Source organism: Chiroxiphia lanceolata, chromosome 15, assembly GCF_009829145.1.
Source record: "Chiroxiphia lanceolata isolate bChiLan1 chromosome 15, bChiLan1.pri, whole genome shotgun sequence".
Taxonomy (NCBI): Eukaryota; Metazoa; Chordata; class Aves; order Passeriformes; family Pipridae; genus Chiroxiphia; species Chiroxiphia lanceolata.
In genome coordinates this window covers 10,577,813-10,601,550 of record NC_045651.1, presented here as the reverse complement: position 1 = coordinate 10,601,550, position 23,738 = coordinate 10,577,813, and the positions used below count along the sequence as shown (strand labels likewise).

Genomic DNA, 23,738 nt, shown 5'->3' with positions numbered 1-23,738 from the left:
GAGCTGTTGTACATCACTGCGTTCTGGAACATGAGCATGAGGTCACATTGGAACTGGATCATGGACTGAATGTGTCCCTTTGCCAGCCTTCTCTTTATGCTGGTTAAATCCATGGGTCTAGAAAAGAGAGAGAGAAGGAGAACTGAATTGCAACCCAGGGGAAGGCATCCTTTGGGCTCTGCATGAATGTGATTATTCTCATTTCAGGGTGGCCCTGAAAGCAGAGCTATTTTCAATCAATTTTATTGCTCAGGACAAAGAGGGAAAGTGAGAAAGGCTTTTCTTCCAAGTCAGACAAAAGTTAAGTTCAGCCAATGTGACATTTGCTGTCCAACCAAGTTGGCAGGTCATTAGCAGTCACCTCTGAAAAAAAAGTGATGCTGAGCTCCAGAGAAGGCAAGCGGTAATTAGTCTTCATGAAGTCAGTCCAGGTCTTAGTGGAAAAAGAAAAGTTACTAAAATAGGTATCTATTAAACCCCCTTAAAATCGAATGGTGCCACCAGCAAAAATAGCAATGCTGGTAAGGGGAACACGATGGGGAATAAATATTACTTCCCTTATTTTGACAGAATGGGAAAATGAATGGCTGCAGAGAGGACAACTGTGACCAGAATAGAACATGATTCAGCTCTGAAAAATGCCCTTAATCTCTCTGGGAAATATTGTTATGACCCACTTCTGTGCTGAGAGTGAAACATCTGGGGCGCAGGCAGCGGGTGAGGAGGGGGCATTGCCTGAGGCACATCCCAGCATGGGGAGAAGGGACTGCTGAGCTGCAAGGAGCTGGATCCCCTGCCCAGGGACTGTGCCTGGGCTAAGCCATGCAATGCCTGCAAAGGGCAGGCACAATTCCCACCAGGTCCAAAGTTAGTGCAAGCTTCTAGGTTCTAATTACCCAGAAGGGAGTTTTAATAAAAGAAATCAGTGGGAAATGCTGGTGACAGCCAAACTCTGGAAAAGGAGGAAGGAAACCATCCCGCTGGGCATTTTGGAAACCAAAAACAACAGAAAAGAACCAGAGAGAAATCAACTAGTGAGCATTTCCTCCACAAACTCACCTCTTTACCACATCCCTGTATCCAGGGGCTTGTTTCTCGGACACTGGCTTCAGGAATGGGCTGCTGTATCTACAAGGACAAGGACAAAGAATGTTCTGTGCCTGCCTCTGTGCCAAAGGCAGCACTGGGACATGAAGCAGTGCTTCTCTGTCCCTGCCTGCCATGAGGGCCACAGACAGTGCTGTGCCAGCTGTGTAGGAAGCAGCACTTGGGCTCTGCCACATTAAGCAGAGGAAATAAATATGCGGTGTTCTCTCCAGCTCTGCAGCACACAACTGTTCCTAAAGCAAAGCCCCGGAGAGACAGCCCAGCCTCTGGGGAGGGGAGGACAAGGCCTGATGACACAGGAGCTGGGACTCAGGGCGGTGTGTTCAGGACATGTTGATCCAGCCCTCTGCTCCCACGTACCTGTGACTGGCTATCATCTTCCAGATGGTCAGGAGTGTTTTCTTGAGGAGCAAATGCTGGAGGGGGTTATTCCAGCTTGGCTGCACCCTGTGGAGTGAAGGCATTGCCAGATTATCACACTTGAAACAAAGTGGGAGGTGGCAATTCTGCTGGCACCCACCACATCCACAACCTTGGAGTGTGATGGTGGGAGCGTCCTCTATGGGAACACACAAGTAAACATCCAGAATGCAGGAAGATGCAGGGCAATCGGTAAAAACAAGTGCTGAGCTGAAGGGCAGGATCAAACTGGATAGAAAACCACGTGCTACTCTGCAGTTTAGAACTTTACTGAGGTGGTTTTATGAAGTTTCTCATCCCAACCCCCCATGTCTTTCCTTTGAAAGGCAGCCCAGATGATCACACGTGGCAGAGCATGCATGTGACAGATATACCTGCACCTGCTTAGAAGAGGTTGGTAATACCTCCCTCAGGAGCTAGACTGTGCATTGCCTGACAGAACCTGATGCCCAGCCTATCTGCCTTGAGGAAATGCATATTTTCCATTTAATCTCTACTCTTCTCAATTCACCTTAGGATCAATGCCTCAAAATGCTGGCAGATCCACAAGTTCCCTCCTGTTCTCCTTGGCTATCTCACCTTCCTGGATGTGACCCGTGCCATACACCTGTTCTCATGTGTGACAAGGGAAACGACTCTGTTCTGCTGCACCTGCAAGACAGAACCAGCTACTTACAGGTGTGTGTTGGGAGGGCTTGTGGAGTCCAGCACTGGGGCTGCAGAGGTGCTGCCACTGTCGTCTTCGTCCTGGGCTTGAGCACTCATCTCCTGTGCATCCTGCTCACCTAAAGCTGGTTCTCCAGGTGACTCTGGAGTCTTGTCCTGAGGAGCACAGAGGAGTAGACATCTAAAATGGCAGCCTGAGATAAAGGACCTGAGTCCTTTATCTAGAAGCCAGCCTGCTGCACATCCCTTTACTGCATCCAGGCTCAGCTGGGAGCTCACTTGCTCTCTGTTATTCTGAGGATGATGTTTGACCTTACTCAGACCTTCCCTGTGCTGCTCAGTAACAGCTGGGTCTGAGCTCTTGGATCCTATCTACCTCTGGCTAACACAAACCCTGTGGAGCTGCCCAGTGTTGTGTCTGTCTGCTCTCTGGGAAGAGTCATGGATGTAGAGAGGGCAATCAGCAGCTGAGGTAAAACTGCCTCAGGCTAGTTAAAGCTCGAGATACAGATAACAGGATCCCCTAGAGCACAACAAGGTTATTTCCCCAGAAACTCCCACATGAATATGACAGGGAATAGACTCATCCAGGAAGAAGAGTGGTGCTGTTGTACTAATTTGCCAATAAAATGTAGAGTGGCAGGAGAGGGAAGCTTTTTGAAGTCCAGATGTGGGATTATGTGCAGGGGCACCTCAGAATCCTCAATAGATCTGAATCATGGGCAGACTTCTCAGGAAGAAACTGGACACTGTGCTGTGTTTGGTTTTGACCACTGGCAGAACTACGAGGGAACTGCTGTTAATAACAGCAGTTAAGAACAGAGTAACTTCTGGGAATAACACTGTTCTGTCTGAACAGGTGAAAAACCTGAAAGTTAGTTACTTGACACCAGTGTCCGAGTTTTCAAGGGAACAAGTGTGAGTGGAAAAATGACACCATTCTTCCACTGCTACGTTACCTGTCCCAGGAATACCTCGCAGGCTGGTGGAAGACCACAGCCCCCTAGACACAGGACTGATGCAAACCCAGGCTAAACAGTGTCTGCTTCCAAGACATGACGGTCCCCAGGGGCAGATGGTTATTGCTGGCACAGCCACATGGGCCTGAAACCAGCCAAGCTGTGCTGCAAAACACAGCAATTAGAACAAGGCAAGTATTCCAGTCTTGCCTTAAACCTGAGAGCAGCCTGCCAGCTCTCATGAGTCACCTTTACACTGCCAAGGAGCAATTCCTCCAACTCACATCTGAGGGTTTGATCTGTAAAAAGCTTCCTGTTTATAAAGATACACAGCCATACATAAAAACCACCCTTCCCTCTTATATTTCTCCTGCGTTCTCCTCCCTGCTGTCTCCTCCTGTGTGTCCCTGCCTCCCTGGGACTCCCCCATCTCTTCTAGACCTAGTTTCCTTCACTGTCTCTTGTCTCTCATCCAGGACCAAAGGCTCTTTTAGGACCACCACTACCCTACCCCTCTTCCCAAGAAGTGTTCTTTCTCATCTTCTGCCAGAATGTGTAGTTGACTTCTCTCTGCTCCCAAGACTGCTGTTCCTGTGGTCTTTTCCTGGCACCTCACATCTTCCCCATCATTCTGCTTCCCTAAGCCACAATAATCCCACTGAGTCTGTGATGACTCTGTGCTGCCAGTGCAGAGAGATTCCAGCATCTGGGTTACCTGCAACACAGTGATTTATTACTTCAAATTGTGAAGGCAAAAGGGAGAAGAAATAAACAGCACAGATGCTATTTTTGCATTCACTCATGAACGCCTTTCCATTTTTAGGAATCCTTGCAAAGCTTCTGATGAAGCCCTATGTTATTATTACAGTGTCAGTTCACTGACATTTCTGTGCTTTAGGGTGAGCTGTGTTTTGGCAAAACAGCTCCCTTGTTGCAGTGCCAGCTCCAAATGGGAGGAAGGGCTGGGCTTGGGCCAGGGAGCGAGTGAACCCAGGGCATTTGCTGTGCCCCCAGATTGTTTCTGTGTGTAGGGATGGTGGAGGCCCTGAAAAACCCCGATGTTTCAGGAGGGTCTGAACTATGCTGCCCACCTTCCTGTCATCCAAACAGCCCTACCTCGAAAAGGAACTGGAGAAGATTGTTGCTTTCATATGGCTCCTCTGCCTCTTGGTAATCTTCTCTATCATCCTCCCAGAGAGGCTCACTCAACTTCAGCTCACAGTCTGCCTCTTGGGTGCTCTCCTCTACCTTCCCCACAGCCATGTCTTCAGTATTTCTCCAGCTCCTCGTGTCCAGATCCAGGCTTGAATCCCAGTTGGGAACAGGCTGGAAGCCACTGTTCTGTGACTCCCAGGATTGGCCCATCTGCAAACAACAAAAAGAGAAAGCAATTTATTTGTACCCAGATCCAGAACTGCCAAGCCCAGCTTGTTTCATGACACACTGTGAGAGCCCCAGCACAGGAAGGACTCTGAGGTGAGCAGTCTATACCTGCTCAGTCTATAGCTGCTCAGTCTAAACCTGAGCCCTACACACAGCATGTGGCAGGGCTGCGGCTCTGCAACACAAACTGCTGCTTCAGAGCAACTGCATTACAGGTTTTCTGGTGCTTTTGCTGTGCCCTTCCCCTGCCCAGGGGTTGGTGGGTCACTGCTCAGGGCTTGCTGAGCTGGCTAGAAGCACGTGGCTTTGCTGGATGCTTCATGTTTAAGGTGCTGAAGGCACCAGCAAGGTCGATCTGAGTCCTGACGGGGCTCCTCAGCTGCTGACTGTTGTGAACAATTTGTGACTCCAAGGACAACTCACTGAAATTCCCTTTGCTGCCCCTTGAGAACCTTTTATACTGGAAATAACTTATTACAAAGCTTACAGACATTTGTTTTTAAAGTGACAGGTGTGATTTAGCTGTCATCTACCTGAGTCAGAAGAATTATAACCCTGCACAGATACGCACTGACAGAGGACAGTTCTACATATTTCAGAAAATAAAAATTAGCAATCTCTTAAGAAGGAAGAAACCATTAATTTCATCTCTGTTCATTAGTCCATGCCTAAGTATCTTCTACTGCAGTAGTCCACTAAGACTGGGGAATTGCTTGCAGAGTCACAGTAACAGTAAGTGATGTTAAAAAATCTGTATCTTGCCCCTGAATGGAGCTGCGTGGATGCTGCACCTATGGAGAATTCTATGCATTAATTAACAGTGTCTTTAGAGTTTTCAGTTAATTATGTACAACCTAATTTTTTCAGAGTTTTGAACAAGAACATTTCTCACTGACTGCCTTTTGCACTCTCAGGACTGCTAGTACAGCTCCAAGTACAGCTTATGGTGCATAATTGAGAGAAACAAAGAATCCACTGGGTTTGGGGATGAGAAAACTGGTTTGCTTATTTCCTGAACTTGCCAGCAGAGTTAGGACCTGAAAGCCTGTCCTTCCAAAACCTCTTTCAAAGTTAACTTCAGTGGAAGCAGAAGAAATTTGATGAGGTAAGAGATAACATTACCTGCTCTCAGCTTCCAGGGTTGGTGTTGGGCAAGGAGCTGGGCAAACTGAGATTTCATCTGAAGAGGAACCCTGTGCCTAAAGCACTGTCCTGCACCCTCAGCAGAGCTGGGCACACACAGAACCAGCCACTGCAGCTCAGCTGAGGAACAGAAAACCCTTACCCAGGGTAATCTGATCCCTTGTGATCATCTTTCTGTACTCCAGTTGAGAGGGTTTAAAACCAGAAAGCCCAGGGAACTTGGGCATAAGCATTGATTAAAGAGATCTTCAGCCTTATGTTCAGTTTTCCCAAACCTTGGAAGACTCAAGATGCCAGAAAGCAGAACAGAAGCTTTAGTGCAAGACATGATGAGGGAAATAATCCCAAGCTGCTCAGCTCCACACCAATTCTGGACCAAATGATACAGACTTCAAATTTTAATTAAGAACTGCCTGACAGTTCTTAATAATGTTGGCCATATAAGTCACCAGCAATGAACCTTTCTCAAATTGGAAAGTTTTAGTTCGCTTTGCAGAGATCAGACACTGCACAACCCTTGCTGATTTGAGAAAAAGCTTTTAGAAATCAAGAAGGCAGTCTTTAAAAAGAACTTACATGTCAAAACAAGAAAAATGATAAAAGCCTGAACTCTAATAATTGAAATCTAGAATCCACATAAAGTAGGCAAAAAAAAAAAAAAAGGAAAAAGAAAAACAGAACAATTTGCTAAAGACATAAAAGCAAATAAAACCAACAAACCCCATCAAAAACATCAGCAGAGAACTGACAGATGATCAGTGGCGATGACGCATGATCAGTGCCAAACATCTCAGTGGAAAATAGGGCCAGTTGGAAAAACCAAATTAATCATCATTATCAGCAGTGCCACAGAGGAGATCACATGAGACCTTCTCTTGGGATGGGTCTGAGAGACGGTTTCTAATTAAAATGTCAACAGGGGAGGTTTTAGAACAATTTAAGGGAGTGGGTAAACCTTAGAACCCGTTGGGATTCACTTGTGAGTCTTAAAGAAGCTTAAATATAACGTGACCAATCCTACGCTGTGTAACCTGTCATTTAAATTTAAGAAGAAAACCAGAAAGGGGTGATTGTTTTATCTGTCTGTAAAAGGGTGGGTGTTGGGAGATAAAGCACAGTAAAACATCAGCTCTGTACCAGACAGATTAGAACAAAGTATTAGGAAGAACAGAATTAGTAGTCAGAGCATGAGATGATGAACTGGGAAAGAGGCAATGGGGCTCTGTAGAGAAAATCATATCCTAAGAGTTTTAAAGCTCTTAGACTATTAAAAGGTCATGGGACAAGGGAAAAGGCTGAGAGAAAAATACCTGTTTAAGAGAAGAAACCAAGGGTAGGAAGGACAATTAACCAGTAACCAAACCAAATGATCTTCAGCATTTCCACATCGTTCTTGGTGAAAATACACCTCAGTGATACATGGAACTCAAAACAGCAGGCACAGCCAACTTCAACAATAAACTTGTGAAAATAAAGAGCTCTTACTAGGCCAGGTAACAATGCCTCTGGTCTTAATCCCAGTGACTCAGTTTCCTGAAACCTGTGTAACAGAAAGCTGCACCCTGTACATGCTGCAGAGTGTATAACACTCCCAGCTGCTGCAAAGCATCAAGGATGATACTATTTTGTTCGTGGGGTTTTTTCCCCATGGAAGGTTATGGGGGCAGAAAACACTCAAGTTTCCTCTCCCAGGTTGTATGAGCAGAAAAGAAGGTGGCAACTTGGAAATTCTCACAGAGAACTTCAACCTCCATGCTGCTTAGGAAAAGGACTGTAATTTCCATTATAAACTGCATAAACTCAGATGTGAAACCAGGTACTGGCAATCCTGCCTGCAGCTGCTGGGATCACAGACTTTCACTCTCACTAGTGTAGCCTTCACAGATCTCCGGGGAAAAGAATGTATAGTACTTCTCAATGCGTTTTCTCCTAAGGGAAGCTCCAACAAGACTGTGTTATTTAACTTCTCATGGTTAGATTTCCTGTATCATCACAGTGGTGCTGTATCCTCACTCACTCATGCAGAGAATCTTCCTCTCCATCCAAGCATTATGGAACATTCCCGTGATTAATGGATAGTCTGCAAGGCCAAAGCTCTGCCATGTGTGTCTTGGTCTACGGACAATTGGAAGAGAATTATAGTTGCAGATATTCAAGGTGGGTACACAGGCTTGTTCCACAGGGTTGCTCCCTGCAGAGCTGCGATGCTCAGTACACTGCACACCGGTTTGTTCCCAGATTTTAATATACATCACATTTACACATCACTAGTAAAAATCTGTACACTTCACAATACAGTACATACGAGCCACCAGTTGCTAGCTAACACCAGAACACTGATGAAGCCCAAGACAACTGCCTTAAAACAGGCAGGGGGGCTAGTCTTCCCCTCTGGGGAAGTTTCTTTGGGATACATATTCCAAGGAGACAGTGCTTTCCAGAGGGGCAAGTGAAGAAGGTGAACCAGGTCCCAGAAATGGACCTGCAGCTTTTCTTCCTCCTCCAACAGCTGTTAAGAGCAGCCTGCTTGCACTCCAGCTCCAGATGCCAAGCGCTGGGATTCAGCTCTGTGTGCCTGTAGCATCATTTCTTCATCTTCAGGTCTGCCTCGATGGCGCAGCGCCGCCCTCTGGTGCCTCCGTCCTGCTCACAAGGCAAACAAACACAGTTACACAACCCGACACCAGCGCTCTGCTCCCTCCAGCACAGGGGGAGGGGGGGAATTCTGCATCTGGCAACAACTTTTCATGCCTTCCAATCAGGAGAAAGGGAAGCTGTCCCTAAGGCGGCCTGGAGAGGCCTGCCTGCAGACCTACCTAAAGATTGCTCTGGACACAGCAGGGTGCTGGGCTTGGCAGCATGTGTGCACTGCTGGAGCCAGGGCAGAGAGAGGCAACATGACTCTTGCCCAGACAGATGCTTTTGGAGCCTGGATAGCACAGGCTTTCTCCTAAATGGCAGATTCTAGCTTAAGGTGGGGAGAGGAAACTGCTGACTAACCTACCTTATCAGCTGCTGATCCCTATGGCAAGTGCTCCTCCAGTTGAGTGACCCTGGCACTAGCTCCCTAGTTTCTTGGCATAACTCCTTTCCGTGAGCAGAAGGTGAGCTGAGAGCTTCCTTTGATGCGCTGCCCTCTCTCTCTGGCTGACATGCTGACTCTCCTGGAGTACTCCTCTGTCTTTAGATACATGTGAGAAATAAGAACAACTTCCTCTCCTCTCTCCTCCCCGCAACTCAGAGACTTGGGGTTTCCCAGAGGGAATATTTTTCCAAACACTTCTGGATCGCCACAGGCACAGAGCAAGGTATTTCTGCAGAGTGTCTTATTTACTTTCTGGACCAGGAATGATAAAGGAGTACACAGATGACTCCTCACTCTCCCAAGACCTGTTGTACTGCCTCCGACGTGTGGAAGGGGCAGCTGCATAAACATGAGAGATGTAGGAAATACAGGTCTGCACCACTTGGTTTGTCTTCCCACTTACATGGAAAGAAAGCAGGAGAGAAGTTGTGGAAAAAAAGCAAAAGCAGATGACAAAACGAAAACTCTTGGAACCAAAAGAATAGACTGAAGCCCCTCCCGCTCACCCACGCTGAGAATAAGGGACTGAGATGTTTCTTCTCTAAGGATCACAGTGGTGCAGCCCCCAAGTCAAACACACCCCTTGCAGTGCTAAGGATGCTGTGACAGTGCAGTGATCACCCAGACAAGGAGCAGAGCATCTGCCAGCAGAACCTGCTGGAGCCTTTCAATACTTACAAAGAGAGAGAGAAGGAAGGCAGGAGAGCCCATTGGGACACTGTCCTGTTAAAAGGCCAAACAGAAGGACTTATCAGGCATCAGCTACGGAAATGCACACACCACACAGAAGCACTGAGCCCACACACGAGCATAGAGAAACATGTGCCCCACTCCCCTTCCTGCACAGCATCAGTCTTATGCAGCAGGAACGTAAAAACAGACAAAAAGAGGGATACTGCAAGAGTCAGAATGCTAGGAAAGGGATGTTCCCTTCTCAGCCATGGCAAGGCCTGGTCTACCAAACAATTTCTGCAAGGTGCAGAACTAAGCAGGCAGTCCCTGCTGTCACGGTGTTGTGTGCACCAGCTGAGAGCACCTGAGACCACTTCATCATGTTTGGATGTCTTTACAGAAGAAAAAAACCAAACAAACCTTCACTGCTTAGATCAGTGTGGAATTCAGAGGTTCTCTGGTGTGTTTTACACAGCAAACCAGAGTTGACTGATTCTCTCTCTCCTAAAACCTGACTAGAAAGTGAAGGACATGGCAATTCCTTTCACCTTCCTGCCATATCACACCTCTACCAATACTCTCTTAATTTCCCTACAGTTTTATCACCTGTTTTTAAAAAGTTATAGAACTATTGGGATTACAGAAGAAACTCGTGAGACCTGCCTCTTGAATGCTGTACAGGTCCAGAACTGAAATCTAATCAATGGACACATTTGAAGCAAATTTGTTCACATGAAGATAATGGAACTACTGCAATCTCAAAAAACATTCTGCCTCTCTTGTGTGAGAACTTCATGCACTATCTTGGGATTCTTCAGAAGATCCCAAGTGCCCTTCCAGAGGGTGCAGCATTCTCACCTTCTCTGAAGCATCTTGCTTGCGAGTGGAGTCTCGCCCCCGCAGGCTCTTTGCACTGATCCCTGACTCTGATGTTTGCATCATCAGTTGTGTGGCCAGAAATTGCTGCAAGAAAACCACACTCTGTTAAGATTGGCAGGCAAAACAAGCTCAGTAAGTGCGTGTCAGTTAACTATCACAGACCACAGGCTGGGAATGATTGGGTCAGAGGCAGTTTCAGTTCCTTTTCTGCTGCTCAAAATAAGTTCCCCTATTTACCTCAGAAGCCACAAATCCCAAGGAAGTACAAAACCTCAGTTCAAACTCTGTTAGTCCTGCCAGTTGGGACGTTCTGCTTCACAGGACATTTTAAATGGCATAAATTCACGAGACAGTTTCATGTACACTTTATATCAACATAAACCAGCACAGCCACCCAAAGACGCAGTCGCGTCCCCTGTCATTCACTGTTTTGTTGCTTGTTTCTGTTCCTGAACCACACCCCAGTTCTTGCTGGCCTAAGCATTTCCCTGAAGGAAATTACATTTGAAATTGGTCTGGGTTGAACCTATAAAAAATTTTGCTGCGTTACTTTTAACTCGCCCACAATCTAGTTCAACTCAAACACCTGAGCAAGCGTGAGAGAGATGCAGGGAAAGACAGGTCTCCTGCACTCAAATACATGGGGAGTGAAACTACAGTCTTACATCTATGGACCAAGGCAAACGCTCTGTTCTCAGCTCAGTACTTTACCTGAATCTGCTCCAGGACATCTCGCTGCATCTCCACAGCCATGTGGTAAACATCATGGTCAGAGCTGTTGTACATAACTGCATTTTGAAACATCAGCATAATATCACGCTGGAACTCAGCTGTGGTTCGTATCAGCCCGTTCTCAATGTTCTTTTTGATGGTAGATAAATCCATTGGCCTATGAAAGAAATGCAAGCAAAATTGCAACAGGAACACTTAGCTCGTTTCCCTCTTTTTTGGAAACAACCCTGAGTCTGTAACGTTGTCTAGTCAGAGTGTCTGTTTAATTTAGCTGAACAGGTTCTGCCCCAGACAGGCTGTGTTCCTGAGTATCAAAGCCTGGGTCAGAAGACACGAGCTGTCCAGGAATGGTGAAAACAGCCTGAGTGATGCCTCAGGAGAGGCATCTGCCTTCTCCAGGCATCACAGAAGAAGAAACTAAGGAGCTAGAGAGCAGCCACTAAACTTGAAGTGTTTAGTGGAGAGGTTTCAGGGGCTAGCAGGGGATTCTTCTAATTCTTCCAGAAAAGTCCACTATCTGGGACTGTAAAAAATGCTGATTAAAGAAGACAGCTTTTAGGAATTTCAGAGGTTAATCCTATCCTTTGATAGAAACTGGGAAAACCAGACCAGTCATGTGTCCCCTTACTGATAAAAATGTTCTGTGTAACTCAGTCTACTTCATTCAAGTCAAGGTTCTGTACAGACATGTGCCTGTTACTGAAGACCCACTTCTTGGGGAAACCTGCTTCTGACTGAATCATGTCAGAAAAAAAAAATGAATTTCAAGTGTTCCAACCTGCACTGTAGGCAAAACCTACATTGTTCCTGCCAGAAATCCCTACACAAATAAGAAGCCATACAGAGCTCTAGTGATGGAGAGCTGCTGAGACTCACCTCTGCACGATGCTGTGGTAGCCTGGTGCTATATCATCAGTTACAGGCTGCAGGAAGACATTGGCATACCTGCAGAGAGAAAGAGTCCACTTAGTGTCCATCCTTGCTGGTAAATATTTGTTTCATGCTCTCCTGTTTATTTGTCTGTAACAGTATGATTCATCACCTCCTGGTACCAATGGAGATAAGCCTCTGAGACGGAAGAGTGGAGACTTGTCTAGGATTAGTCACTTCTTTCTGTCAAGACATCAAACTCACTCACCTGTGATTAGCTGCTGCTCTCCAAACTAGCATGATGGCTTTCTTCCAGATCTTCTGGGCCTGGATGGCTTCCTGATCCTCACTGCACACTGAGCTAGGGAGAGAAAAACATACTTCCTTTAGGAGTCTGCACAGTGCCTCAAAGCAGAAAACTCACTGTTTATTTTGCCTTTGACACGCCCACGCTAATCCATGCCAAGTCAGAAGGAAAAAGTGGGAGCTGGTATTGGGGTGCTGTCTGCACACTTGCCCTTGTAAGCAAGGAGAACCAGAAACAATCATCACCAAATTCCCACTCAGCAAAACAAAAACGAGATTCCTACACTCCCTCCACAACTCCCTGACACTCACAACTGTGAGGAGGCTGGGCTGCTGGGGATGGAGTCGGCGAGTGCGTGGGACTGCAGAGGCGCGTTGTGGACGCTGAAGCCGTCGTCGCTCTCACTCACGGGGGGTTCGTTATCCATCTCTGACAGATATCCCTCACCCTGATCTTCCTCTTTGGGTTCCTCCAAACTGGCAGCCTCACTGGCACCGTCCTCATCGTCCTCCTCACCCTGCCCATCCTGAAACACAGAGTCCATGAGCCAGCACGGCCAGCTACAACAGCAACTCAGAGCCTCCAAACCAACTGTGGTTCAGCGACAAAGTGATTTTCTTGTTACCCTGCTGACAACTGTACAGGCACTTCCAGGGAATCCCAGTCTCTCTGGCCTGCCCTGCCTCCTCCCGCAGACCCACAAGCACATACATACACAGCTTTACAGCTTGAAGCTATCTCTCCTTTAGCTCCCACTGCAGACTGCTTACTTCTCAATGCAGAAAGCTGAACGCAAGCTTTGCTTTTCAGCAGACAGCAGCAGCAGTGAGATGTTGCTAATAAACTCAAGATCACTGTAACTGAGAATTACCTTCATCTGACTCCTAAACAGGGCTTGGGCCTCCTCCTTCATTGACTCTGTGAAAGAAAGAAACGCAGAAGAGGTTGACTCTCCAAAGCAGTCTTCCCTACAAAAGCTCCTGCACCAATGCCTACTGTCCTGCAATAATTACCACTGTTCCTACATGTATCTTTTGTCCCTCCTCCCCAAAAATCCTGAACCATATCACTGACAACTATCCAGCTAATAATGTTGCATGTAAAAGATTTCCTAGCTGAATTAAGTTACCTGACAGCTCAAATTTGTGCTGAACATCAGCCTGTGAGGAGTCTTCACTCACATTTGGGACTTGTGGAGGGGATGAATCATCATCAGGTGGGGTCTGGAGGGAAGAGAAATGCACAAATCTAGATGTTTGTGTCAGCTTACTTCAGTGAAGGTGTGGGCACATCTCACTCACCCTAACCTAACTCAAGGCAATGAGGTTCACTGAGCACCTTCCCAGCAGCAATTCTGCACATGGGCAAGGGGAGATACACGAAGGTACTGCCTAAAGCAGAGCTGCTCTGCTCATCAAGCACATCAGCAGCATGACTTGCAGGAAAACAGTCAGTCACATCCATTGAAGGGTCACCTTCAGCCCAGCAGTCATCCTTCCTCTAAATTTCTCTCCTACCTGCCACAACTGCTCCTTTCTTTCCCCACACCAGTTCCAGACAGCCTCTCTGCTCACATACCTCTGTCTTCACTGAATTTAGCATTGCATCTTCTCCCTTGGATGACTCTATATTGATTTCAGGAGTCTCTCCTGATGTTAGACCTGCTCTTTGATCTTCTTCTATCTCTTGACTTCTAAGCTCTGGTGTTTCTGTCACTCTTGCCGTTGCTGGTACGGTTTCCTCAGGGCCCAGCTGACTCTGCTCCTGCTCTGCAAGTTCAGTCTTTATTTCTGATGCCAGCTCGCCAATGCCCATTAGGTCTCGAATTCCCTTTGCCTCTGGCTCCTCACACTCCAGTCTCTCCTGCTTCACAGTCACAGACACTTGGGGTATCTGGGCCTGTTTCTCGTGCTCCTGACGAATTGAATGTTCCCATGGGCCAGGAAGGGTCTGAGGGTCATCGGTATCTTCACAGAAAGAAGACAGAGCAGCTTCAACAACTGCTGCATCCAGGACTTCAGGGTGGTCGTCTACCTTTATTGTCAAAACAAACACACAGCAGTGCAGACCAAGGTCAGAAAGAGGAATTAGAGAAAAGTTCATGTTATGTGGTGACGAAAAGGTCATGTTATTTCTGGGACAACTGTGGAAAACTCCATGTACTTGTACTGCCTTTTGCAGCCAGACTTGTATCACTCCCTGTGGAGCTTCCCGTGGAGCTTCAGTTTCAGAAATACGGCACCCCTGGAAAGGATACTGTGAGCAGCACTCATCTGTCTGCCAGAGATGTGACCTAAACCCTACCCAACATGAGGAAGAAAGAGATTTCTTTGTGTCCTCTGAAGAGGAGCACCAGTGTCACACTGAAAGCAGTGGTGTCATAGGGTCATTTCCTATTGATCTGGAAAACTACGGTGAGAATGTGCACTTTGGAATAGCTATTTCTTTTTTGTTTAAACTAAATTGGTGAACAGCAATTATTTGAGATTGACCCAAATGAATGTGGAGCAAGAGGCCCTGGCACTCTGCTTTGCCCACTTACCTTGTCCTCAATGATGGCTATAATATTTCCAACTGTATCAAAGTCCAGCTCTTCCCCTGTATAGGATACTGCAATATCCATTTTCTCAGCCAAATCCAAATCTTCTTTCCCATCCATGCAGTGATCTTTAGAAGACCCTGCAGCGCTGCCAGCCCCAGAACCCAGGCACTCTTTCTTGATGGAATCAATGATCATGGATATTTCACTGCTGTCCATGGACACTGTCACAGTGTGGGAATCAGACACTGCCTCCATGGAAACACAAGCTTCTGGCTGGCTTACTGCACAAGGATGAGAGGGACAGTCAGAGACCAAGCTGGAGAAGTTCAGCCCACATAAACACTGCAGCGGATAAGATCAAGCACCAACCGCAACTATCCCAGGCCCACCCACACCACCATGGCTTAGACAAATAAAAGACAAATATGGGTTTGCTTTCCCACGAGTGAGATTCCAACCCTTGAACCACAATCCAGCAAACCACCAGCACCCCCACCCAGCAAACCCTGTTTAAAACCACCTGCTTACTCCAGAACCCAGACATAACTATCCTTTTGGCCAGGATGGCAAGTCTGAGGTGCTAAAGCCCAGCTGAGAGCTCGCCAGGCGCTGATCCCATGGGAAGTTCTGCTTTCCAGCAGTGCATGACCTACGAGTGCGTAGTTCAGGAACGCACCTGTGGCTACGCTTTCTGGAGCTGCAGCTGGTGGCACAACGGACGGTGCTGACAGCGTGGGCATCATGACAATAGTTGCCTGGGACACAGGCTCTACGGGGGGTGGCAGGAGCTTAGCTGGAGGTTCGCTGGCAACAGCGGAGAAGGAAGCAAGAGGTGAGGTGAACTGTGCAGGACCAGCTTCTAAAAGCCGGGAAAGCGTAGGAGCACCTAACAGAGAGTAGAAGGGAAAAGCACATGAGCAAGAAGCAGCCACCACTGAAGTCCACAAAGCCACCACTGGGTTCTTCACTGTCTGGTGGCTTCTTCTGGGAAAAGACACTGAGAGATACCTATAAACAGTCCCAAAAGTTGTACAGAGAACCTGCACCAAAAACACCCGACCCCGTTGTGTGTGCAGTCTGAGGCAGAATCATGCAGCAACAGAACACTGTTCACTGTAAGGGTTGGACAGACTAAGCCACACATGCACAGTCACCCTTCCAAAGGCTCATCCCAATACGATTATGGGAAATCTGAAAAACAGTGCTGAGAGAGCCACACAAGGTAAGCCAAGACAAACAGTCATCACAGGAGCTGGGAGAGAGCAGGGGGGGATCTCTTTGCAGGTTTTTCCTGGAGAATTCCTTTTATATCAAAGGTTGCCACTCATTTTAGCTGTAACTTCCAGTCTGAATTTACTCAACTGTCTGGACCAAATTAACAGGTCTTAAAAGATGTGGATAAGGAAAGCTGCTTACTTGTGTGGAATTCTGTATAAATGAATGGCATAAAACTGCAGCTGCAGACAATGTGATTGAACCACTGGTCAGCAAGAGCTGACAAAAACCCCTCACCTTAGGAAGGTTGTTCTGAAAAAGCCCAATGCAAAGAGTCCTGCACTGTCTCTCTCAACCTCACTCTGGGGAACTCACTCTGGAGCTCACAGACCTCTGTGGTCTAACTCTCAAAGACCTCTGAGCTACAGCAGAGGGAAGGCACATGAGTTCTCCAGATCCACAGGGAGCTGAGTTTGACACATTAAGAATCAGATACCAGATCATTTTTTCCTCAGCTCCCTGTCAACAAACCCTTTCTTTCTACAACGAGATGTCGGCTATTAACCAGTGTCAAACCCAGAAAACCAGATTGCATGGATCAGGATTGAATCAAGTCTAACTGTTTCAGTCACTCTTTTTTTCCATAAGTATTAGGGTCTACTTAAAAAAGCAGGGGTGAGAGGGACATGGGTACAGAAAGAGGAATACAACTCATAAAGAAGCCCCCAAACCCAGCAGGATAGATGTCCTTCATCTTTCTCCAAAAAGAATTCACAGAGCAGTCTGAAGGGACATCTTAAGGGAGAACTGTATAAGGAAAGGCCCGAGTTACCTGAAGCAGCAGGAGATGCAGGGACAGTACCAGGTGTTGACTGCATTTCCCCACTGTGCAGCACTGGAAGGACACTTCCTACCTCCAGCAGCACTCCTGAGCTGTTCATATGACCAGAAGCCACTGCCATTTCGTTTTCACCGACCTGTCAAAGGAGGACGAAACTGAAGTTTTGGGAGATACCATCACATCAGTGATTGTCTGCTAGATATGCGTTTCCATGAACAGGTCCAGCATTTGCTGTTTCAGCATTTCTTCTGCACGCTGCACCCTGCCTGAGGCCCCTCATACAAGTGCACAACATGAGAGTCTGCATCTAATTTCTGTTCTTCAGCTACAACACAGCTGCAGTGCCACCTCTGAGGTCGAGCCAAATAGATCATTGCTCTACCTCAGTTCCTCTGTTCAAGGACCTCACAATCCTTTACAAACACGAGCGTCTTTAGACCCTGAGATGGCATGGAAATATCCCTCATTTTGAGTTGAGAGAAACAGAAGTATCAAGATGGAAAGTAACTCTATCAAGGTCAGACAATGAACCTATGATAGACCTTGAAAGAGATGTAAAGCAGTCCTGTTCCCACAAAGAAAACCCAGTCTTCCACAGCCATTACCTTTCCCTGCTCCACTTTGCAAACACAGAACCCACGGAACATTTACCCAAACCAACAAATAGAAAAGGCTGACTAAATCTGACTACTACAAAAATAAAGTCAACAGCCAACACAGCTACTCCGTCACACAAGCACTAACACAGGGAATCCGTGCCACGGGCAGGCTGATGGCTGCTGTTTTCAGACTGAGCTGTGAACAGTGTCTGCACCTCCCAAGACTTCCAGAGTCACTAACACCACAAGTAGGTTCTCATCACAGTGATTTTAGTAACTGTCTACAACTAGGAGAAAACTGAAACGCTTCAATATAGGTCATAAACCCCATTAAGGTATTCCCTACTCTTATGCTAAGACACATTACAGGTCTTGAAATGCAACTTCCTGCCAAGATATAAAGAACTGGGGGCCCAAAGTAATCACCAAGAACAGCTCCGAGGAGGTTGATGGGAATGATGTTGACTAACAAGTTCCCTCCCCTAAGGAGAACAACTTCCTCTGGCAAAGCCTGCAACTCCAACTCCTTACGACTGAGGGGAGACAGCCAGTCCTACGTGCTGCACAATCCCTGCAGTCCTGCTGGGAAAGGGTCCCACCTCTGTGGCTCACAGGGGTAATTATACCTCTCAGCTATCACTTCCGCTGGGACTCTCACAAAACTGCACATTTTTAAAAAGTCTTTGCAGATTCCCCTTTTTCAGTGGGAGAGTCTGAAGCAAATTGTTTATGTGCTTGCATATATGAGCAGAGAGCTCCATACCAGCCTGGGGCTTGTGGGCAAGAGACTGCCCTTCTTCAGCAGCTCTGAGAGCAGAGGGGAAGGAGGCGGAGTTGCTTTTTGTCCTAGCATCTTTTTCTGGGGTGAATCATCAGTGACTGGGGTCATGGGGGCATCCAGGGGAGCAGAGCCTGGAGGGGTGTCAGGGATTCCAATGAAGGAGGCAACTGGGGTGCTGGGCAATGTCCCTGGCGTGACCTGAGAAAGAGAAAAACCACACTGTTCAAAGCCACACTCCACCACACGGACCAGCCCCACTTGCTGCTTCCCCCAAGAGCATTGATCCAGCACACCACAGACACCTACTCCATTCACTCGCTGCACCTACTCCAGGCACGTGCTTTCACCCTTTCCCTGCCCTGTAGTGCCATTTCCCAGGCACTCACAGACTGCCTGGCCAACCCACTGACGCCCCTATATGGCCTTCAATCCAGACACCGGATCACCACAGACATGGAAGAGGACATGGATCCCGAGCAGCACCGTACACCAACCACACTGCAGCACTACCGCAGCCAAAGTCCACAAAGCAAGGCAAGGCCTTCTCCCCAGGCCCCTTCTCCGTGATGGACGCCGAGCCCCATGTCCCAAGCTGGTCTTTCCCTCCTACCTGGGATAAGGATCCTTACCCCTGGACTGGCCTCATCCCCAGCAGGCTGGGACAGATCTCCCAGTGCATATTCCCCTCCTGGGGAGGTCGAGCCGGCGGGGGAACGAACCATCACACCCGTCAGTCGTCGTGGTGGATTCTTAATGGCCTGACGAGCTGGAAGAGAATAGAAACTAAAGTGAGATTCCAGGACTCCATCTCGGACAGTCCCTGAGAGTTGCCTCTGACTTTATCCTGAAGAATCTTAAGAAAACAGTTTATGTTGTAGGAATTTCTTGCATCACACTAGGCTCAGTTCCCAAATAATACCAGCTTTGGGTAATGCACCTCTATTTCAGGTTTCTTTAGCAGCTAGGTATTCACTAACTCCCACCACTGACAGGTTAATTGAATTAAATGCCCCAAGAGTTATAAAGGAATTAAACATTTAGAATAAATGTCTCTCATCTTCAGACACCAGTGAAACCATAGGGAAGACTAAAGGGGTGAACAGCCTGATATTCTAACACAGAGCTCCTTGCTAATCCTGCTTCCTCTCGGATACACCTTTCCTACAGATTTTGTTCCTTTCTCAGAAGCCTCTGCATTTTGCCCTGTTACAAATATAGTGCTGGAAAGAGAATACAACCTTTCTCTCCAACTCTAGGGTCAACGAATTCCTACTGCAGGTCTTAATAAGATCTAAGTATTTCCCAGATGTTCTTATGAGTGTACACATCTCTCCAAGGAAAAGGAAGGCAGCTCATCTCTAGCTTACCTTGATAAGCAGCATCTGTAGCCTTCCTCTTGACTTCTGCCTCCTCCTCCTCCATTTTTTTCTTTCTGTATACAGAATCAAAACCTGTTAGACAGTGTCTCAGTTCCTCCTTTACAATCAGTTTACTGACCCCCCGTCCCATTATCTCGGGACAACACTGAACTGCCCCTGTGGATTTGGGCTCAGTTCCCCTGAGGAGGGAAGCAGAGCCAGAGAATGACACACTAGGCAGGAAATTTCACTTCCAGCTGATTATCAAAATGGAGCAGCAAGCAAGATGCTGCAAACCATCACAAAGCTCTTTACTGAGCAACTCCAAACGATGTTCCACACAAGCTGGTATCCCCTGAGCTAAGCTAAGTCCCCTCTCAGAAGCCAAAGCATCTGCCCAGCTGCTGCATTTCTCTTCACCCAAAGTATACAAAACAAGAGATGCCTGACAGAGTGCCAGGGAACTACAATTTCAGAAGAAAGCACAACACGGAAATTATTAAATAACCCACATCATAATCTCATTGCACAGCTCCTCCAGTCTGTTATCCATGTGTCCAGCCTGGATCAGCTCTGCATCTTTCTTCAGTTGCCTGTAATCAGAAAACCCTCTTACTGAACAGGAAACCCAAAGCAGCATTTTCACCCCAATCACCATCCCATTTAGACAATCTTTCCAGGATAAGGCTCTCAGATGTGCCACAGCTTAACATCTCTGCCATGTTACCTGTATTTTTCCTGTGTTTCTTTAATAATTTTTTTCAATTCCTCAACCCTTTCTGCAGTCAGTTTCCGCACAATAACATCTTCCACAGTTTCCACAACTTCTCCCTTCTCACCACGTTTTCTCCTATAAACAAACAAAAAGTTATATACAAAACACAGAAAACTCAGTTCTTATTTCATAAATGGCTGCTGTATGTTACTCCTGACACATTTATGCACAAAAAAAAATCAGCTTCCTCCAATTCCCTGAAATGGTCTTGGACAGCACAATCTCTTCTGAAATTTTTATCTAGTGCACCCAGTGCTAAAGATTTCAGGAACAGATCAAAGATGCAAGTCCACTAAAAATTCTCAACCTGAAAAAAACCAATCATTCCCCTTCAGAGAAGATTCTTCTCTACCCATGAAGAAACATCTATTTTTTTTCTGACTAACTCTACTAAAGTCATTTCATCTCCAGTGCTGAAGATCATTCAGCACTACTACAAACAAATACTACTTTGAGACATCCCACCTTTAAGTTAATTTGATGTGAAGTCCCCAAACAAAACACCTGGAATTAAGAGCAATAAATATCTGAGACCACAAAGCTGTAGTGAAACCATTGAGAAAAAAGCTGTAAAAAACCACTGCAAAGTAGGGACAAATACAGAACATCTCCCCTTCTTGCTCCTACTGTCTTTTCTACCTCTACTCTAAATTATAAACTTATGTGTAAAGCTTCTGATCAGTAAGACTAACATGTAGTGTTTTATTCCAGACAAATAAATGTCACCTTCCCCATCTGCCACACCCTGATCCCACTGTCCACCCACAAAAGCTATCACAGCTGAATTTTCTCATTCCTGAATGCTCCTTTAGGGAGGAGTTGGCTGGGGAAGAAAGGAAGTTAACAGTAACAAGGACCTTGCTGCAAGAACCGATGAGTCCCTTCAAATTGCTGCAGACTGTGCTTGGGTCAGACTTTGTACTCACTTGGGGGTCTCCGTGGTCTCCAAGAGCTCTGAATACTGAGATGCACAGTGCTGAGAAGAGACAAAGGAAGTCAGAGGACACTAAAGAGTCAGCTTGAGCTAACACCTATCAGCAAAGCCCACAGGGCACTCACTCCCTCTTCTTCAGAGGCCCAAGGTTTTATGAACAAATCTCACAGTTTTCTCCAGAGTTTCCCTCAAGGCTATAATTTAGTGTAGCTCACAGTGAGGAAGCAAAAACAAAGCTAAAGAACAGATGCTCCCAACTAACAATACGGAAATCAAAGCAAGCAAAAGCTGCAGCTGTAATGTTTCCATCTGTGAACATGAACCAAAATATTTAATCGAAGAAGACAAAATAACATTACATCAAGGCCAGTTCCAAAGCTCAACAGACACAGTAAGCAACATAACAGCCCCAACTGTCCCTTACACGACAGAAGTCCCAGGTGCTGGCTCAAACAGCAGGACACACCAAAATACATGGGCATCCACAAATTCCTAGCTGAATGGAATTCCACAGCTTAAATCACATGCCTGGTGAAGAATCTCTTTAGTCAGACTTACTTATTAATTGTTTACTGGACAAAGCATGGAACAATTAATCCTAATTCATCCTCAGCATGGCACTTCTGATTATGCAGAGATCTGGTGTATTCCTGTTACTCATCTTTTCATGTTAAAAGGTTCTACCTTACTTAGCCATCCCTCACAAGGAAAGCTGTTTCAATATCTTTGATCATCCAGTCTTTTCCTCAACTTTATCCAACTGGACTGCGAGCTCAAGTTTAATTTCAGAAACAGAAAAACAGTATTTGATTTAAATAAAAAAATTTTTTTTTCAAAATTAATTTTGCTACATGTTTATAAAACAACAAATACGTTCCCTTAGGCTTTATCTATCCCTTTGCAGAACTCATTTTTTTCCAAGATTCAAATATGAGTATCTTACCTTTTGGGAAAACCAGTCAGGTGGACGCCCTGGCTCTGCAAAAGGCTTGATGGCTCTGCTGACTGAGACCCTGCAGGAGGGAAATGGCAAGTCACCATCACTTTCTTCCCCAACTACCATTCAGAGAAAAATTGACAAGCTGTCTTGACATCATTGAATAACCCCCTAAACATGATAAACTCACCAAGGAGCTGCTATGTTTGGGAATTACTACAGTATAAAGTACAAGACTTGAAAATATTTGCCTGCTCCTAATAAAAAATACCTTTGCTCCTTTGCTTTGAAAAGCAAGTTTCTAGATTCTGATTACGTGACTATATTTCCACAAACACCTTACTTTTGTAAGGGGAAGAAGGCAGTAAAACAGAGCTACAGGTTCAGTGCACAGGAATCCGCTACCAAGTATCCTTCTTGACCGCAACTCACCTCATCCAATTTATTAACACAGAATCAGAGAATCACCTAATAGTGTGGGACCATTAAGGGACCTTAAAGATCATCTTGTTCCAACCCTCTGCTGTGGGCAGGGACACCTTCCACTATCCCAGGTTGCTCCAAGCCCTGTCCAACCTGGCCCTGAACACCTCCAGGGATGGGGCAGCCACAGCTTCTCTGGGTAACCTATGCCAGAGCCTCACCACTCTCATAGGGAAGAATGCCTTCCTAATCTCCAATCGAACCTTTACTCTGTTGGTTTGAAGCCATTCCCCCTTATCCTGTCACTCCATGTCCTTGTCCAAAGTCTCTCTCCAGCTCTCATCACTCTTTATTTTAACACACCTCTGCTTTCACGCAACAGTTATGAAGGCAGCAAAAAGCCTGTCCAGGTACATCTCTAACACCTTTGACACCCCATCTTTGTTCTGAACAGAGGCGGGGGGGGGGACAGCCCCGCGCTTTGCCCCGGGTACCCGGTGCCTCGCACACGCTCAGGTTCCCCGCTCTGTGCTCCCGTACCAATTCTGGTCGCCGCTGCGCATGACGGAGGAGGCCAGGCAGAGCTTCTCGCGGATGGACCAGGGCTCGGTGGGGCCGGCGCTCAGCAGCTTGTGCTCTGCGGGACAGGGCAGGAGTGTGCGGGAGCAGCACCCGGGAACACCGGGACGGGACCCCGGGACAACACCACTGGCCCCGCCCCTCACGGACGGCTGGCCCCGCCCCCCCGAAGCCCCGCCCCTCCCCCGAACCACTGTGCCCGCCCCCCGCGCACCGTTTGCCCCTACCCGGAAGGGCCCTTGGTAACCGCTCCGTTCTCCTCGCGCCGTTCCTCTACTCCCCTCCCCGCCACAGCCCCGCCGCCGCTCGCTCCCCGCCGCCGCTCCCGCCCGTCCCCGCACTCACTGCCAGTCCCCGCCGCCATCTTCCCCGCCCGGCCCCGAGCAAGGTGGGGCGGAGCCGTGCGCAAAGCCCGCCGGGAGGTGCGCGAGCGCCGCTCCCCCTCCCGCTCCCCCGCCCCGCCCAGCGGCCAGTTGGTCGGGCTCCGCCCCCGCTGCCCCAGCAGCGGCCGTTGATTGGCAGTAGCGCGCG

The 23,738-nt window shown here is 47.2% G+C and overlaps 1 protein-coding gene across 6 annotated transcripts; it reads right to left on the bottom strand.

Moving 5' to 3' along the window:
- Nucleotides 1–247: 247 nt before the first annotated feature.
- BRD8 (bromodomain containing 8) lies at nt 248–23,670 on the bottom strand. 6 transcript variants are annotated; one of them, XM_032703013.1, is made up of 27 exons: nt 23,553–23,670; nt 23,169–23,265; nt 22,212–22,281; nt 21,261–21,310; nt 20,287–20,409; nt 20,072–20,152; nt 19,569–19,633; nt 18,831–18,967; nt 18,184–18,399; nt 16,813–16,957; nt 15,442–15,651; nt 14,766–15,046; nt 13,802–14,257; nt 13,353–13,446; nt 13,095–13,141; nt 12,535–12,749; nt 12,185–12,277; nt 11,923–11,991; nt 11,026–11,203; nt 10,294–10,398; nt 9,442–9,486; nt 4,269–4,517; nt 3,664–3,867; nt 2,204–2,349; nt 1,468–1,554; nt 1,060–1,128; nt 248–363 (listed from the first exon to the last, which is right to left on the bottom strand). In XM_032703013.1, the coding sequence occupies exons 1-27, from the start codon at nt 23,569–23,571 to the stop codon at nt 351–353; spliced, it is 3,564 nt and encodes a 1,187-aa protein (XP_032558904.1). In that variant the 5' UTR covers nt 23,572–23,670; the 3' UTR covers nt 248–350. The 6 variants fall into 6 exon arrangements, 4 of the variants coding, with proteins under 4 accessions (XP_032558904.1, XP_032558903.1, XP_032558905.1 ...); XM_032703012.1 differs by lacking the exon at nt 248–363 and adding an exon at nt 373–433; XM_032703014.1 differs by lacking the exons at nt 248–363; nt 1,060–1,128; nt 1,468–1,554; nt 2,204–2,349 and having other exon boundaries at nt 2,363–3,867.
- Nucleotides 23,671–23,738: the final 68 nt, after the last annotated feature.

Bases quoted from the DNA above. Each gene is read 5' to 3' on its own strand.
- BRD8 (XM_032703012.1), bottom strand. The intron at 20,410-21,260 runs GTGAGTACAAAG...GTTTGTTTATAG, and splicing joins GAGACCACGGAGACCCCCAA to GAGAAAACGTGGTGAGAAGG. The intron at 12,278-12,534 runs GTGAGTGTCAGG...TTCTCTCCCTAG, and splicing joins AGCCCAGCCTCCTCACAGTT to CTCAGTGTGCAGTGAGGATC.